Genomic DNA, 13,594 nt, shown 5'->3' on the forward strand with positions numbered 1-13,594 from the left:
TATTGATATCTATTCAGAGCCTAGAACACCCAGCTATATAGGGTTATGACTATATGTGTGGAAATGTTATCTATAATATTTAATATATTGAGGTAAATACACAGCGTGAGCTCTGCCTTCAACAGAGTACAGATCCAAACCTTCCTGGCAGATCTGTAGTTCCCTCATCTGTGCACAGGAAACACTAAGGTGATTGATTAACAGTGCCCTTCTCTCTCCTCCTTTACAGAGCTTTCTCTGGGAGAGCACTGTATACTCTCTGGGTCATGGAGTGTTTGAGATAATTCATAAGTAGAATCATGTGTTTGTGTGTGTTCTTGACTGACATATGGTTCAGCATCCTCAAGATTTATCAAATTATTGCATTTTGTAGAATTTCTTTTCCTTTAAGGCTGGTAATAGTCCACAGTGAGATGTTACATTTTTTTTTTATTCTGTTAACAGATATTTAGATTGTTTCTACATTTTGGCCTTTGTGAATAGTCTGCCAAGAACATGAGTTGCTACTGTGTTACTGAGATATTATCTTCAATTCTTTTCTTTTTTTAAAATTTATTTTTATTTTATGTGTGGGAGTACATGGTCACTGTCGTCAGACACACCAGAAGAGGCCATCAGATCTCATTACAGATAGCTATGAGCCACCATGTATGTGGTTGCTGGGAATTGAACTCAGACCCTCTGGAAGAGCTGGGCGTGCTCTTAACCACTTAGCCATCTCTCCAGCCATCAATTCTATCCTTAAGATTTTTTTCTCAGAAACCTGGTTGATTTCTGTAGAAGATATAATATTTTAAATTCTCTCAGTGTACCTGGTTCCATTTTTAACATTAATACCAACAGTCATACCATTTATGTAGATGTGTAACAGCATTCTGGAAGATATAATACCTCATTGTGATGTTGCTGAACATTTTTTTTTTTTTATGATGAGTGGTGACATTTGTCCTTTTGTATACTTATTGGTTATTTGTATTCCNTTTTTGGTAGCACTGGGTCTTGAACCCAGGTCCTTATGTGTGCCAGGGAAGGTTTGAATCCACTAGAGAAGCAACTGATTGCATTTATTATTTAGAGAAATGTCTATCCAAGTCATCAGCCCTCTGATTTATCCTTTTTGTATTTACTATTTTAAATTAGCATAAAATAATGGGACTTATTATAGTATTCTCACAGAGCATAGTATATACTTCATCATGTTCACCCCATTACCATTTCTTGTTCTCTTGACCCACCCCAAAGCCTCTATCTTTCTGAAAAGTAGTCATTTCTTATTTCATAATTTGTATATACATATTTTATATATGTATATTTAATGCATGTATACATGTATATACATAAACTATAGTATATGTGTACAGGAGATGCATGGGATATCTGTGTCTCTGAGTTTAGTCTATTTCATTTGACTTGATGACCCTGAATTCCATCCATTTTCCTGTACTTGGTATAATTTCACAGTTTATGAATGAATAAAATGCAATCACGTATATATACCACATTTTCTTTCTCCATTCATCTTTTAACAAATTATTTATTTTTATGTGTATGGATGTCTTACCTGCAAGTATGTCTGTATAGCTCATATGTGCCTGATGCCTGATGAAGTCCCCTGGAAATGGAATTACAGATGGTTGTGAGCCACCATGTAAGAGTTCGATCCTATGGAAGAGCTGTCCATACTGTTAAATTCTGAGCCACCTCTCCAGCCCCTGCCTCCATTCATCTTCTGGTGGCCACTACTAGGTCCAGTCTGTCTTCTGGCTTTTTGGAATAGTCCCAGGATAACTTGGATGTCTATATTTCTGCTGTGTGCTGATTTGGGAGTTCTCTCACACATCGGTGGCTTATGACAAAAACATCAGGAATCACTGAGAATCAGTTACACTCTCTTTTCCCAACTGAACTTTGTGCTTCCTTCTATCCTAGCAACATGCCCTACAGTTTTGACCAGGCTAGCAAGGATGTGGTTAAAAAGCTTCAAGGAAGAGATCTGAGGCCTGTGGAATGCCTGTCATATGCAACCAAATTTCGCCTGTTTAACATACTTCAGGAAACTTCTTCCCGGTTGGCTTTCAAAACTGAATATATTCCAGTTGGATTTACCCTTCTGCATATCTTGGAGCCCAATATTCCTGTTCCAGGTATTGTCAGTCAAGGGGCAGAGAAATGTGAAAATCAGTATTTTCAATGGTGCAGCTTCCCAGGGTTCTTGAGGTGCTCGGACAGATAGCTAGTGAACCATTCTGCTTAAAGGCAAAGGACAAGGAAGGCCCTTTGGGAATCCACCCATCCATGCATTTGGTCTTATAATACTTCCAAGAGCTTCCCTAAATAGAGCTATGATACCCATCTTCCTAAAACTTGTTCAAAGTTACATAGTTTAAACTGGTAAGTCTGGCTATGATCCAGACTGAGGTCAGTCTATCCTCAAGTCCCAGGTGTTTTTCTATTTGAACAACATACCCTGGGACTGGATTCTCTGCTCAGAAAGTTGTTCCCCAGAGACTGCTAGACACTGCACTAATGATGCTTTTCTTTCTTAGGATGATGACCATGCTTGCATGGGTGCCAGAGTTTGCCCTCTGTGGTAATTTACATTTCAAATATTGATTATTAGCTAGCTTCTTGATTAAGATTTAAATGAGGAGAGGAACTATCCTTATTTTCCCCATTCTCCAGAATAGCTGTTCCACAGTGAACTCTGAGCTGAACTTGTATGCCTTTTCTTCTTCAGAGCCTGAAGTGTCAGCTCCCATTGCCCTCAAACATGACCTATTTATGGAACTGGAGGCTAACTTGGATGTCCGAGACAGTGCAGGAGGAGGTGTAGGGTTTGATAAGTCCGGTGGATACGACATCGAGGTTCAGAGTAAGAGCATCCCAAATCCAAAACTGGAAAGTCTTCAAAACAGGCAAGACCACTGTGGGTAAAAGGATGGCTCAGCCAAGTTTCAGGCTGTGTTCTTATAGGCAGAGAGGCAGCAAATAGGTTCTGTTGCTGGGCTGGATGACAATTTAGTTTATTCGACTTTAAAAAAAAGCATTGAAATAAAGACATATAGTCCACTAATAATACTCATTAGGGTAGAATTACCCATTACTGTTCTATTAATGTGATGGGAGCAGAAAGACAAGACAGACAGACAAAGGTTCTGATATACTAGAACTTTCTGTTCAGTGTATGGGGGATGAGCATGCAATGAGAAACAAATCAGTAGAAATGAAGGTTAGAATATTGATTAAAATATGCCAAAGATTGTAACAATCACTTTAAGCAATCAATGTCCCAGTGCTTAGGAGTTTAGATTGACTTCTTGTCACATCTCCTGATAACTTAGAAGGAGAAACGCATGTTTCATGTGCAACATTTTGGTATAATATATGCATATAAGTCAGTCACATATCATCACTGACTGTGGTAACCATTTTTAAAAATTTTTATTACTCCTTCCATTGAACTGACCATAGAGTCCTTAATGAAGGAGCTAGAGAAAGGACCTAAGGAGCTGAAGGGGTTTACAGCCCCATAGGAGGAACAACAATATGAACCAGCCAGTACCCCCAGAGCTCCCAGGGACTAATACACCAACCAAAGAGCACACACGGAGAGACTCATGGCTCCAACTGCATATGTAGCTGAGGATGGCCTAGTTGATCATCAATGGGAGGAGAGGCCCTTTGTACTATGAAGGCTCTATGCCCCAGTATGGGGGAATGCCAGGGCCAGGAAGTCGGTGGGTTGGTGAGCAGGGGGAGGGAGGAAGGGATAGGAGGAGGGTGATTTTCAGAGGGGAAACCAGGAAAGGGGATAACAATTGAAATATAAATAAAGAAAATATCCAATAAAAATAAAGGAAAAAAAAAGAAACTGGAAAAAAGTTTTATTAAATTTATTATTTACTCTGTGTGTGTTTGTATGTATCTGTGTGTGTACATGCCATGGCTCACATGTGGAAGTCAGAGGACAACTTGCAGGAGTCAGATCTCTCCTTTTGCTGTGTGTGTCTGAGAATCAGACTCAGGTCCTCAGGGTCTGCAGCAACCACCCGTACCTGCTCAGCCATTTTGCCAGCTCAGTATCTGCTATTTTTATGGCAAGAACACTTATAGCCAACAGTCTTAGCAGATTTCAAGCACCTGTACCATATTATCAACTACAACCACATGCTTCTAGGGATATAAATTCATGTCCTCACACTCCCATGGCCAGCACTTTATTTACTGAGCCACATCCCCAGCCTGAAGTTGACCCAATGTCTTTAGTTTTTAAAGGCTGGCTCACATTTTTCTGTTTGTTTGTTCATGATTTGGTCTCTGTTTCTATGAAATTAGCCATTTGGATCTTTTCTGATTCTCCTTTACATCTTCAGAAAACTGTTGGATCAGTTGCCCACATTCATGAAGACTTGCCGGACAGATGGAAAGAACCTGTATGTGGTGACAGAGGCCTATGAATTGACCAAAGATACTGTGCTGGAAGGCACAAGCAATGGCAAATTTTCAATCAAAGGGATCATCAACCAGCTGGTCAAGGTACAAGATGGGGAAAGAAAGCTGTCCAGCTAGTGTACTCTTGCTTCTCAAGGGATTCTGGAGATCACTTTCTAGTGGTCACAAGGATGGGGTCATTATTTTCCACTACTCATTTGTAGACTATGCTTAATGTTAGTCCTGACCTTACATTATATTCTAATGCCCTTGTTTATAATGTTTTAATCTATAGGATCAGCAAATATTGATAAATTCTATACTAGATGTTATTATTTGGTACCATGTTTTGTTTTGAGTGAACAGTAGATACTGTAGAAACAGAAATGTAAGCATCCTGCATTGTTTACCCATACCAGTTTCATTGCTAGAAAAACACAGGAACATCTTTACTAAACTGTACCTGTTAATCTATGTTTTATGATCATCTGATAACACATATTTTTTGAGATGAGGTCTTATATAGCCTAGATTGCCTTCAACTGACTATGGAACTAAGACTGGCTTTGAACTCCTGGTCCTGCTTCCACTTTCCAAATGCTGGGATTGCAGATATATCTCACGTGCCTTGCTGTGGTAATAAATGTTTGAAGGGGCAAGATTTAAATACCTTGATTTACATGATCTATGACCCAGTCCCATATAAAGGCAGGCATGTCAAAAGAATAGCTGATTTCTCTATGGTGACTGTAAAACCAAGAAGAGCTCAGATGAATACACTTCAAGCCCTAAAAGGATACAAATGCCAGCTTGGACTATTATACCCAGCAGAACTGTCAGTCATAATCAAAGGGGAAAGTAAACCTTTCTATGGTAAAGCTTGTGAAAGAACTTATGACCACCAGGCTAGCCATACCAAGGAGTCTACAAAGAATAATTCTTCATGAAGAAAGGGGTAAAAATGTATAAGCAGTGATAGCAAAAACTAACATTAAGTCAGTGATTAAACAGAAGACCACAAATACCATAAAAGTAAACAAAATGACAAAAATCAATACAGTTTGAACATTAGTGTTTTAAACTCCCTAATCAAAAGACACACATTAGCAGTCTAGATTAAAAAAAAAAAAGACCAATTTTCTGATTCCAAGGAACATACCTCAACCACCAAAGATAGAAACTTTTTTTAGAGTACAAGACAGGTGAAAACATTTAAAGCAAAAGAGAAGTAGACAGACATGAGTTGCCATAGTAAAACCTAATGAAATAGACTTTAATCCAAAAATAATCAAAAGAACGAATGTCAGCTCACATAGATCAAGAGAACAGGCCAACACAAATACATTATATTCCTAAACATATGTGGTGGTTTAAATGTGCTTGTATCAGTGAGTGGTACTATTAGGAGGCATGGCCTTGTTGGAGTAGGTGTGGCCTTGTTTTGAGGAAGTGGGTCACTATGTGGGTGGGCTTTGACTCTCCTCCTAGCTGCCTGGAAGATAGTCTTCTCTTGGCTGCCTTTGGTGAAGATATAGTACTTTAGGCTCCTTCAACTCCATGTCTGCCTGGTTGCTGCCATCTGTCCTGCTATTATGTTANTGGACTAAACCTTTGAGTCTGTAAGCCAGCACTAACTAAATATTTGCCTTTATAAGAGTTGCCTTGTGTATGGTGTCTCTTCACAGCAATGGGAACCCTAACCAAGACATCATATTTTAACCAAGGATGTGTACACTCAGCTTCATAAAACAAACATTTGTATATGTAAAGGAANATAGATGGTTGTCTTAATGAATGGAGAGTGACAATGTGGCAATAACACAATGGAATTTTATTCACCTGCAAAGATGTGTGAAACTATGAAACTATCAGGAAAATGTGTGTACTGGAAATATTAATCCTGAATGAGGCAACCCAGACTCAGAAAGACAGATGCTTCATGTCCTGTCTCAGACTCTGTGAGGCTGCTGAGTTCAGTAGATGGTACCTCTAGGGTCCCAAGGAGATGATGAGTATAACAAGACAGAAGATACAGAAGACATCACATGGACTGATAGAGACAAGCTCTGGAATGAGGAGAAGGAGCCTCCCCCAACAGCTAGCTGAGAATACATGTCTATGTAGGATCCCAGATGTGAATATGGGTAAATCAGAATGAAACCTCCACATTAGGAGGAGGCAATAAATCATATACCTAGTTTGGAAAACTCAAGACATTGCAATAGGGTGTGGCTATGGCTCAGTGGTAAATACTAGCCTGGCACACGGGATGTTCTGATTCAATCTCTAGGCTTTTCTAGGCATACCTCCCACATTTCAATGTAGGCAAATATTGTCATTCAAGGGAGAGGAGCAGTAACTGGACATGGGGACCAGGAAGGGGGGGGGGAGAAGGAAGGGACTGCTAGTATTTTCTCTTGAGCTTTCTACATTTATTTGACTTTTAAATTACACACATACATTTTTTTTTGGATTAAAAGTAAACATTTTTATTGGTGTTATGAGACAAAGAACTACAAGTCCTTAGGAATGTTTTGTATTCCCAGGGTGAAGCCAAGGGGCGAAGGATGAGAAAGGATTCAATAAGTGTCCCAAAGGGTTCTGTGATGGCCTACAAGCTGCAGCAACTTGTCATTGAGAATAACACTTGTGGTGAGCAGCAGTGGGGGCCTGGTGGGGATCGGGTGTCCAAAGATGTGGATCTCCTCTGACTATAGGCCAAGAGCACTCCTCACTATCCCAGGCATATTACCCACCTTCAGTCACCTCTAAGCATGGCCATCCTCAAATACTGCTAGCCGTAGTTGGCAGATGTAGCTTTCTGCATAGGAAGGGATCTGACTTGGACTGTTCAAAAATCCTGGCTAATCCCAGTCATTTCTGGGCATTCATCTCTAGCCATTCAAGGTCCTGCTCCTACTTAGAAGCCCAATAGGGAGCTGCCAGGTTGACCAGGTGACCCATAACTCCACATTAAAGTTTCTTAAAAAACAGAAGCACAATAGAACTGAAGCTGTCGACAGAATGTCTGAATGAAGTACAGAATTTTCCCCAAGACTCTCACCTTGAGATGTATCACTGCCCAACACACATACCACACACAACATATACACATCACCCCCACCCTTCCATCCACCCATACCCACACATTCAGACTTTGCCATGGGTTGAAAGTGTCTGTGTTAGGCATGGACCTGTATGTGAGCTGACTGCCAGAACATGAGTAGGTCTCAGAGCCCGAAGTTATTCCTCAGTGTAAAAGGTAGCTCTTATGAGAGGAGGGGACACACACATACACATACACATGCACATGCACACGCATGCGCGCACACACACACACACACACACACACACACACACCACACCACACCCCACTCCTGAAGTATCTACCTTTTAGACACACTACACACCCCCACTCCTGAAGTATCTACCTTTTAGATTAATCCTCTAGTTATCAGCAACAGTGAAGGAAGCTGGGCTCTCTAATTTAGTATGTACAGTTAGTGGCTGATGGCTTCTAGAGAATTTGTCCGTATCCTTATAGCACCTATGATTGAATCATAGGGTGGGAAATGGGAACAGGGTTGGAGATGCCTATTAAATGCCTTACTGTTGCAGATCATGGTAAGTGAAAAATGCTTTCTTTTACAGAGGGGAAAGAAAATGAACACTTTACTCAAAATATTAATAACAAAACAAAATAAACTGTGATTAGATCAGATGTTGTACCCAGAGACTCAAGGCCGTGCTTGTGGAGGCTGAATGCAGTGTGGGGTGAGGGAGGGGGTGAGGGTGGGGTAGTTATAGGGGTGGGAGTGGGGGTGGTGTTGGGGTGGAGTGTTTCCTGGAGGATAAACTCTAAAGTTTGATGTGAGCATGGAAGAGAGGAAGTGAGGACACTCAGGAGAACTGACTAGGTGGGTGAGAGGAAGTTATAATGGGAGGGGGCTCTGGGATCAAGGGTTCTGTCTATGCAGAGCTCAGTTATGTTAGGTCAGGCAAAGTGTTGGTGAACCTAAGCTATGAAGACAGATTTGAGCTGGATGTATTACAGGTCACTTCCTCTACCTCCTTTCTTCATGTCAGCTTGGGAGAGAAANGACACTGTGGTTTCCCCTTCCACAGGAGAAGGACAGTTTTCTCAGAAGCTTCTGGGCAGGGATATGGCAACTATTAAGTCCTTTTTGGACTGTTATGTGGATAACTTTGTACTTGCCAGTCAACACATTGAATGTGTGCTTGCCAGTCAACACATTGTCCCTGGTGGTTCCCTTCCATGTCTGATTGTATAAACAAAATGCCCTGTGCGCCCCTAGTGCTCAGAATGTTAGTTATAGACACTTTGAAGTTTGCTTTGTTTTTTGTTTTTTTGTTTTATCTTAACTTCCTTTAGTTCACACGTGAAATGTTGTCATCTTTGTTTCCTCCACAGGGTCATTTCATGGGTCAAATGTTTGAATTTTGTTGTCAGGCACGTTTAGACCTCAGCACAGCTCCATGAACGTGAATGCAAAACAGTTAGAGATCACCAGATTGAGCATAGATAAAGGAAGCCAGCTAGTAACTGAAGGCTAACAAGAGACCTGTATGACAGGGCAGGAGGAAAACAGTCGGCTTCACCTCATGGAGTATTTATTTGCTTGTTTTTATTTCGTGTGTATTTGTGTTTTCCTGCATGTAAGCATCCCAAGCACATGCAATGTCCAAAGAGGCCAGAAGGGGGCGCTGGCATATGGGCTCTAGACCTGAATTCTGGTTCTTTGCAAGAGCTGCAAGACTCTCTCCAGCTCTCATGGAGTAATTCTTGAATGTCAGAGGGTGTAATGTCACCTAAAGTGCTCATTTAAGATGCCAGTTTCAGGCAAGTGAGATAGGTTAGCTGGGGAAGGTGCTTGCTACCAGACCTCATGACTTGAGCTCTCTCTCCATGCCCCTCATGTTGGAAGGAAATAACTGACTTCTGTTGTCCCCTCGCCTTTGTATGTGTCCAAGGCACACACGCATGTGCACACAATAAAGAAACAAACATAATACAATGCAGGTTTCAGGGCACCTGTGAAAGGATCTGATTCACAGGACACACAGGCTGGGGCTCAGGTTGACATCAGTCCCTGGTGTTTGGCTTGGGAGTCCCTAAGTGAGGTATGGGAAGTACTCTAGCAGGTGTAACCTCACCTCACCTCACTTGAGTTTCTTTTCCATTCAGTCATTCTCCATTCTCATCATGGTAAGAAGAGGATGACCTTTCCAGGCATACCCAAGTATGAATCTGCTCCCAACCCTACTGACAGATATCTGGAGATAAGCATTGCGACAGGTATGACATTCCTAAACCAAGGTCTATCTGGGGATGGGTTTATCATAGGAAGTTTCTCATAAGAACAGATTGCCAGGTGAAAAGCAAGGACGGACGGAGGAGTTGGTTTGGGGCAGGGATAGGAAAATGGGGGAGGATATAGGGGATGTAAGGACAAACACTAATTCTTGGGTGGGCCAATATATTATCTCTTTCTAGGCCCGTGGAAAAATGACATCGATCCAATTGGTGAGTGTGTCTGGTGGGGTTGGGCTTGGAGATCTGGGTGATGCTACTGGGCTCAGCTCTAGCCCTGGCTCTGTTTCCTGGAGGATAGGAAAGTTCATGGAAGGCCAATGTGGTGAATTTGTAGACTGGGTGTGGGGCAGGAGGTTCGATATGGTAGGAGAGACTCTCCAATGTGTCTCAAGAACAAAAAGAGGATGAAGAAAGGTAACAGCTTGTGTTTTTCTTTCTAGGAAGAATAAAGGAGCCGGCCCATCTAGGTGAGTGTATGTGTGTGCGTGTGCACGTGCGTGCATGTGTGTGTGTGTGTTTTAAAGAGGAAATCTGGGTTTCTACTGGAAAACCATAGGCTCGGAACTCAAATGATAAATTCCCATGGAATTCAGAAACCGGAGGTCTACTTCCAGATTCTTTTCAGTTAGTTCAACTCACTCATGCACACTGTGTGCACTGATGTTCACTGAGGACAAATGGGAAGCAGACGTTGCTCCAGCGTGGGGAATGGGAAAGAGTCAGAGAGATGTGCTTTGGTGCTTCCACGGTGGTACCTCCCACTGTCCCGGCTCACCCAGAGGACATGTGGCAGAGCCAGAACGCCCTCAAATGCAGTGCTTGGCTAATTCTTTATAGATTTCAGAGATACTGGCCGATAAGTGTGCCTATTATGTGCCAGGTGCCTGAGAATCACAAACACATTGACCCCTCACCACATCCCCATTTATCACACATGGAAGCTGATCCACGAACACTGAGGATCGCTGTCATCAGAGCCCAACAGTACTTTTCATTCCTGACATATCCCAGAAATGAATACTTGGCCTTTTCCAACACTTGCAATAACCAGTGCTCAGATTTCCATCTCTACCCCCGTTGCTATATCCCATCTTCTCAGAAGGCTAATGCTTCCTGGTTTCTAGCTCCATGATAGTTCCCCTACACACACTCCCAGTGGAGGCTGGGGGTGCATGGGTGCTCAAGCAGGCTGTCACTGGAGACATTTTTAGCTGCTGGAAAATGATACCATCCCAGAGAGATTTAATTGAAGAATGTCTCTCACTTTCTGATTGGTGTTGCTGTCTGTGAGCAGATTTCAGGTGCCTGCAAAATGAAGTTTACAAACAAACAGAGCGACTGGCTGAACTCTCAAAGAATGTTCAAGAAGTTGTGTTCTCCAGTTTCCTGCACATGCTCTGTGAAGGTGACAGGAACGTCCTGTATGACCTGATGAACAAGGTGAGAGTTCCATAGCTGCCTAGAGATGATCAAACCTGTAATGGTCAGTTTCGGAAACAGGGATGCTAAGACATGAGGGAGGAGGGATGTATATGATGCTGAGGACACTGAGAAAGATGTCAAAGTTTGGGGATTCCAGCTCCATGCACAATGTGGAGGGCTAGAGAGTGTTGCCTACTAGTTCTGCTCTCCATGGAGAGGTACTTAACTCCTCTGGAAATAGGCACATTAAATGAGAATAATTTTTAGCCAGATATGGGAAGCTGAAGTTACTTGAAGGAAGGTTGAAAGTTCACTCTTCCTGGGCTACGTAGTAAGATCAAAGCTGGCTTGGCCTGAGACCCTGTAACCGGAATGAAGAAAAAGAAGGGTAAAAGGAGCCAGGGTGTAGCTTGGTGATAAAGAACTCGTTAAGCATGTAAAAGCCATCTAGTCCCCAGCACTGGAAATGATGTTATTAACAGAACATCTGTCTCCTTTAGCTGGAGTTGAATCAGTTGGGGCATATGGGTGGCCCAGGTGGCAAAATCCTGGATGAGCTGCGAAAGGACTCGAGCCCTCCATGGATTGACCTAAAGGACCTCATTCTTTATCTCCTTCAAGCCCTGATGGGTAAGAATGATTTCAGGGGGAGTTTGGGGAGAGTCCTCATGTTGGTCCTCATAGGTGTCAGAGGACACCTCCCCAAAACCTCTGGATAATCATGACCATTAGCACATCATCCTCTCTAATGCCAGCAAGGCTCAGAGTGATAACAGTGTCTGGACCACAGATAGAGTCTGAGGTCTAGAAAGTGAGCAGTCACCAATCCTCTAACACATCCTTGGTGGAAGCTGATTCCTGCCTCAGCCCTTAGAATTTCCAGCTCTGGGTCATATCACTTATGAGCCTGGAGCCCATCTCAAGGGCTGGAGTCCTTTCTTGAGCAGTGAATTTGACCTTCAAGTCTAATAGGAGATATTCCTGTGTCTCAGAGTTTTCCTCTCATTGGGTTTCGTAGTTCATGGTAAGAAGAAAATACGTTTTCCTTCCCCCAGTGCTGAGCGATACCCAACTCTGTCTGCTGGCCCAGTCTGTGGAGATGCGGCTCCTCCCGCACCAAGTGGACCTGGTAAGAAACTGCCAGGGGCTGGCCGTCCAGGGAGGGGGAAGAGGAAAACAGCAACAAAAAGAACATTCTAGAAGAAATCAATGAGGTTTCTACAAGGGGAGTCGGGAACCCTCTGGGGAGCAGGCAGGTTAGGTTCTACTGTATAAGGAGCATCTCTGCAGTTATGGAAGCCTTGGAAGTGAGGCCCACTAGGTCTAAGTTAGCTATCTAGGAAGGCATCTTTGTAGGAAGTAAAGGGATACAAGTCAGTCACACCGTTTGATTATGGTTTCCATTTGCACATTGCATTTTCTCTCCCTTATATATTTCTCTCTAAATACAAAANTGTGTATAGCCTTATGCATACATGTGTGCACACACTGGCAGCTTAGGCTCTATTTTTGCCATGTTGTAGGTAAGGAGCCAGTGCTTAGTACTTCAGGTCTTGCTTATTAGGTCTTTATCCTGTGTTTTTCCCGGGTGTTGGGACAGATCTTACCCTGGGGTCAGAGCCTGGTTTGCCCAATCTGATCATTTTTGTTCTAGGTAAAGAGCATCCTACAGCCAAACTTCAAGTATCCCTGGAACATTCCCTTCACACTCCAGCCTCAGCTTCTTGCCCCACTCCAGGGTGAGGGCTTGGTCATTACTTATGGATTGCTGGAGGAGTGTGGTCTGAAGATGGAGCTGAATAATCCCAGGTCAACTTGGGATTTGGAAGCCAAGATGCCCCTATCTGCTCTCTATGGTAGTCTGTCATTTTTACAGCAACTTTCGGGAGCCTAACTCTTCCTCCAAGCCCAGCCTCAGTCCTGGATACATTTGAGATATTGCCCCATGGCATACACAAGAGTCGTGATTTGAGTGCATGCTTTAGGCTTGTGGGAATAAAGATGGTATGGGTTTTTTTTTTTATCTTAAAGAAGAAATAAGTTTATTTGATTCACAACTCCAGATAACAGTGCATTGTTGTGGGGAAGTCAAGCTTCAGTCATACTATATCCATACCAAAGAGTAGAGAACAATAAATACAAGCTAGTGCTCAGCTTATTTTCTCCACAATCCAGACTCTCCTGCCTATGGAATGGTGACACCCACAGTGGGCATATCTTCCCAACTCAATGTAATAAAAAGAATCTCCCATAATTCAACCCAACAAGACAATTGCTTATAGGGCTCCTTCCTCAGGCAATTCTAGATTGTATCTAGAAGATAAAACCTAACCATCACAACAGCCTTACTTTTATGTTAGTAGCAGATATCTTATTTATTTACAAAGGTAATGAGGAGGGAAAGTT

At 42.5% G+C, this 13,594-nt stretch overlaps 1 protein-coding gene across 1 annotated transcript; it reads left to right on the top strand.

The window, feature by feature from the left end:
• Window positions 1-1,933: 1,933 nt before the first annotated feature.
• On the top strand, window positions 1,934-13,082 carry LOC110289075 (gasdermin-C-like). The gene is made up of 11 exons (XM_021155278.1): window positions 1,934-2,144; window positions 2,738-2,915; window positions 4,374-4,536; window positions 6,978-7,083; window positions 9,638-9,748; window positions 9,947-9,976; window positions 10,207-10,233; window positions 11,061-11,206; window positions 11,689-11,818; window positions 12,244-12,317; window positions 12,843-13,082. The coding sequence occupies exons 1-11, from the start codon at window positions 1,934-1,936 to the stop codon at window positions 13,080-13,082; spliced, it is 1,416 nt and encodes a 471-aa protein (XP_021010937.1).
• The last annotated feature ends 512 nt before the right edge of the window (window positions 13,083-13,594 follow it).

This window comes from Mus caroli, unplaced genomic scaffold (assembly GCF_900094665.2).
Source record: "Mus caroli unplaced genomic scaffold, CAROLI_EIJ_v1.1 scaffold_12050_U1_1, whole genome shotgun sequence".
NCBI classification, from domain to species: domain Eukaryota; kingdom Metazoa; phylum Chordata; class Mammalia; order Rodentia; family Muridae; genus Mus; species Mus caroli.

Coding starts and splice junctions, on each gene's coding strand:
- LOC110289075 (XM_021155278.1), top strand. CDS start 1,934: ATGCCCTACAGTTTTGACCAGGCTAGCAAGGATGTGGTTAAAAAGCTT. Junction 2,145..2,737: donor GCCCAATATTCCTGTTCCAG/GTATTGTCAGTC, acceptor TTTCTTCTTCAG/AGCCTGAAGTGTCAGCTCCC. Junction 9,977..10,206: donor AAATGACATCGATCCAATTG/GTGAGTGTGTCT, acceptor TTTTCTTTCTAG/GAAGAATAAAGGAGCCGGCC.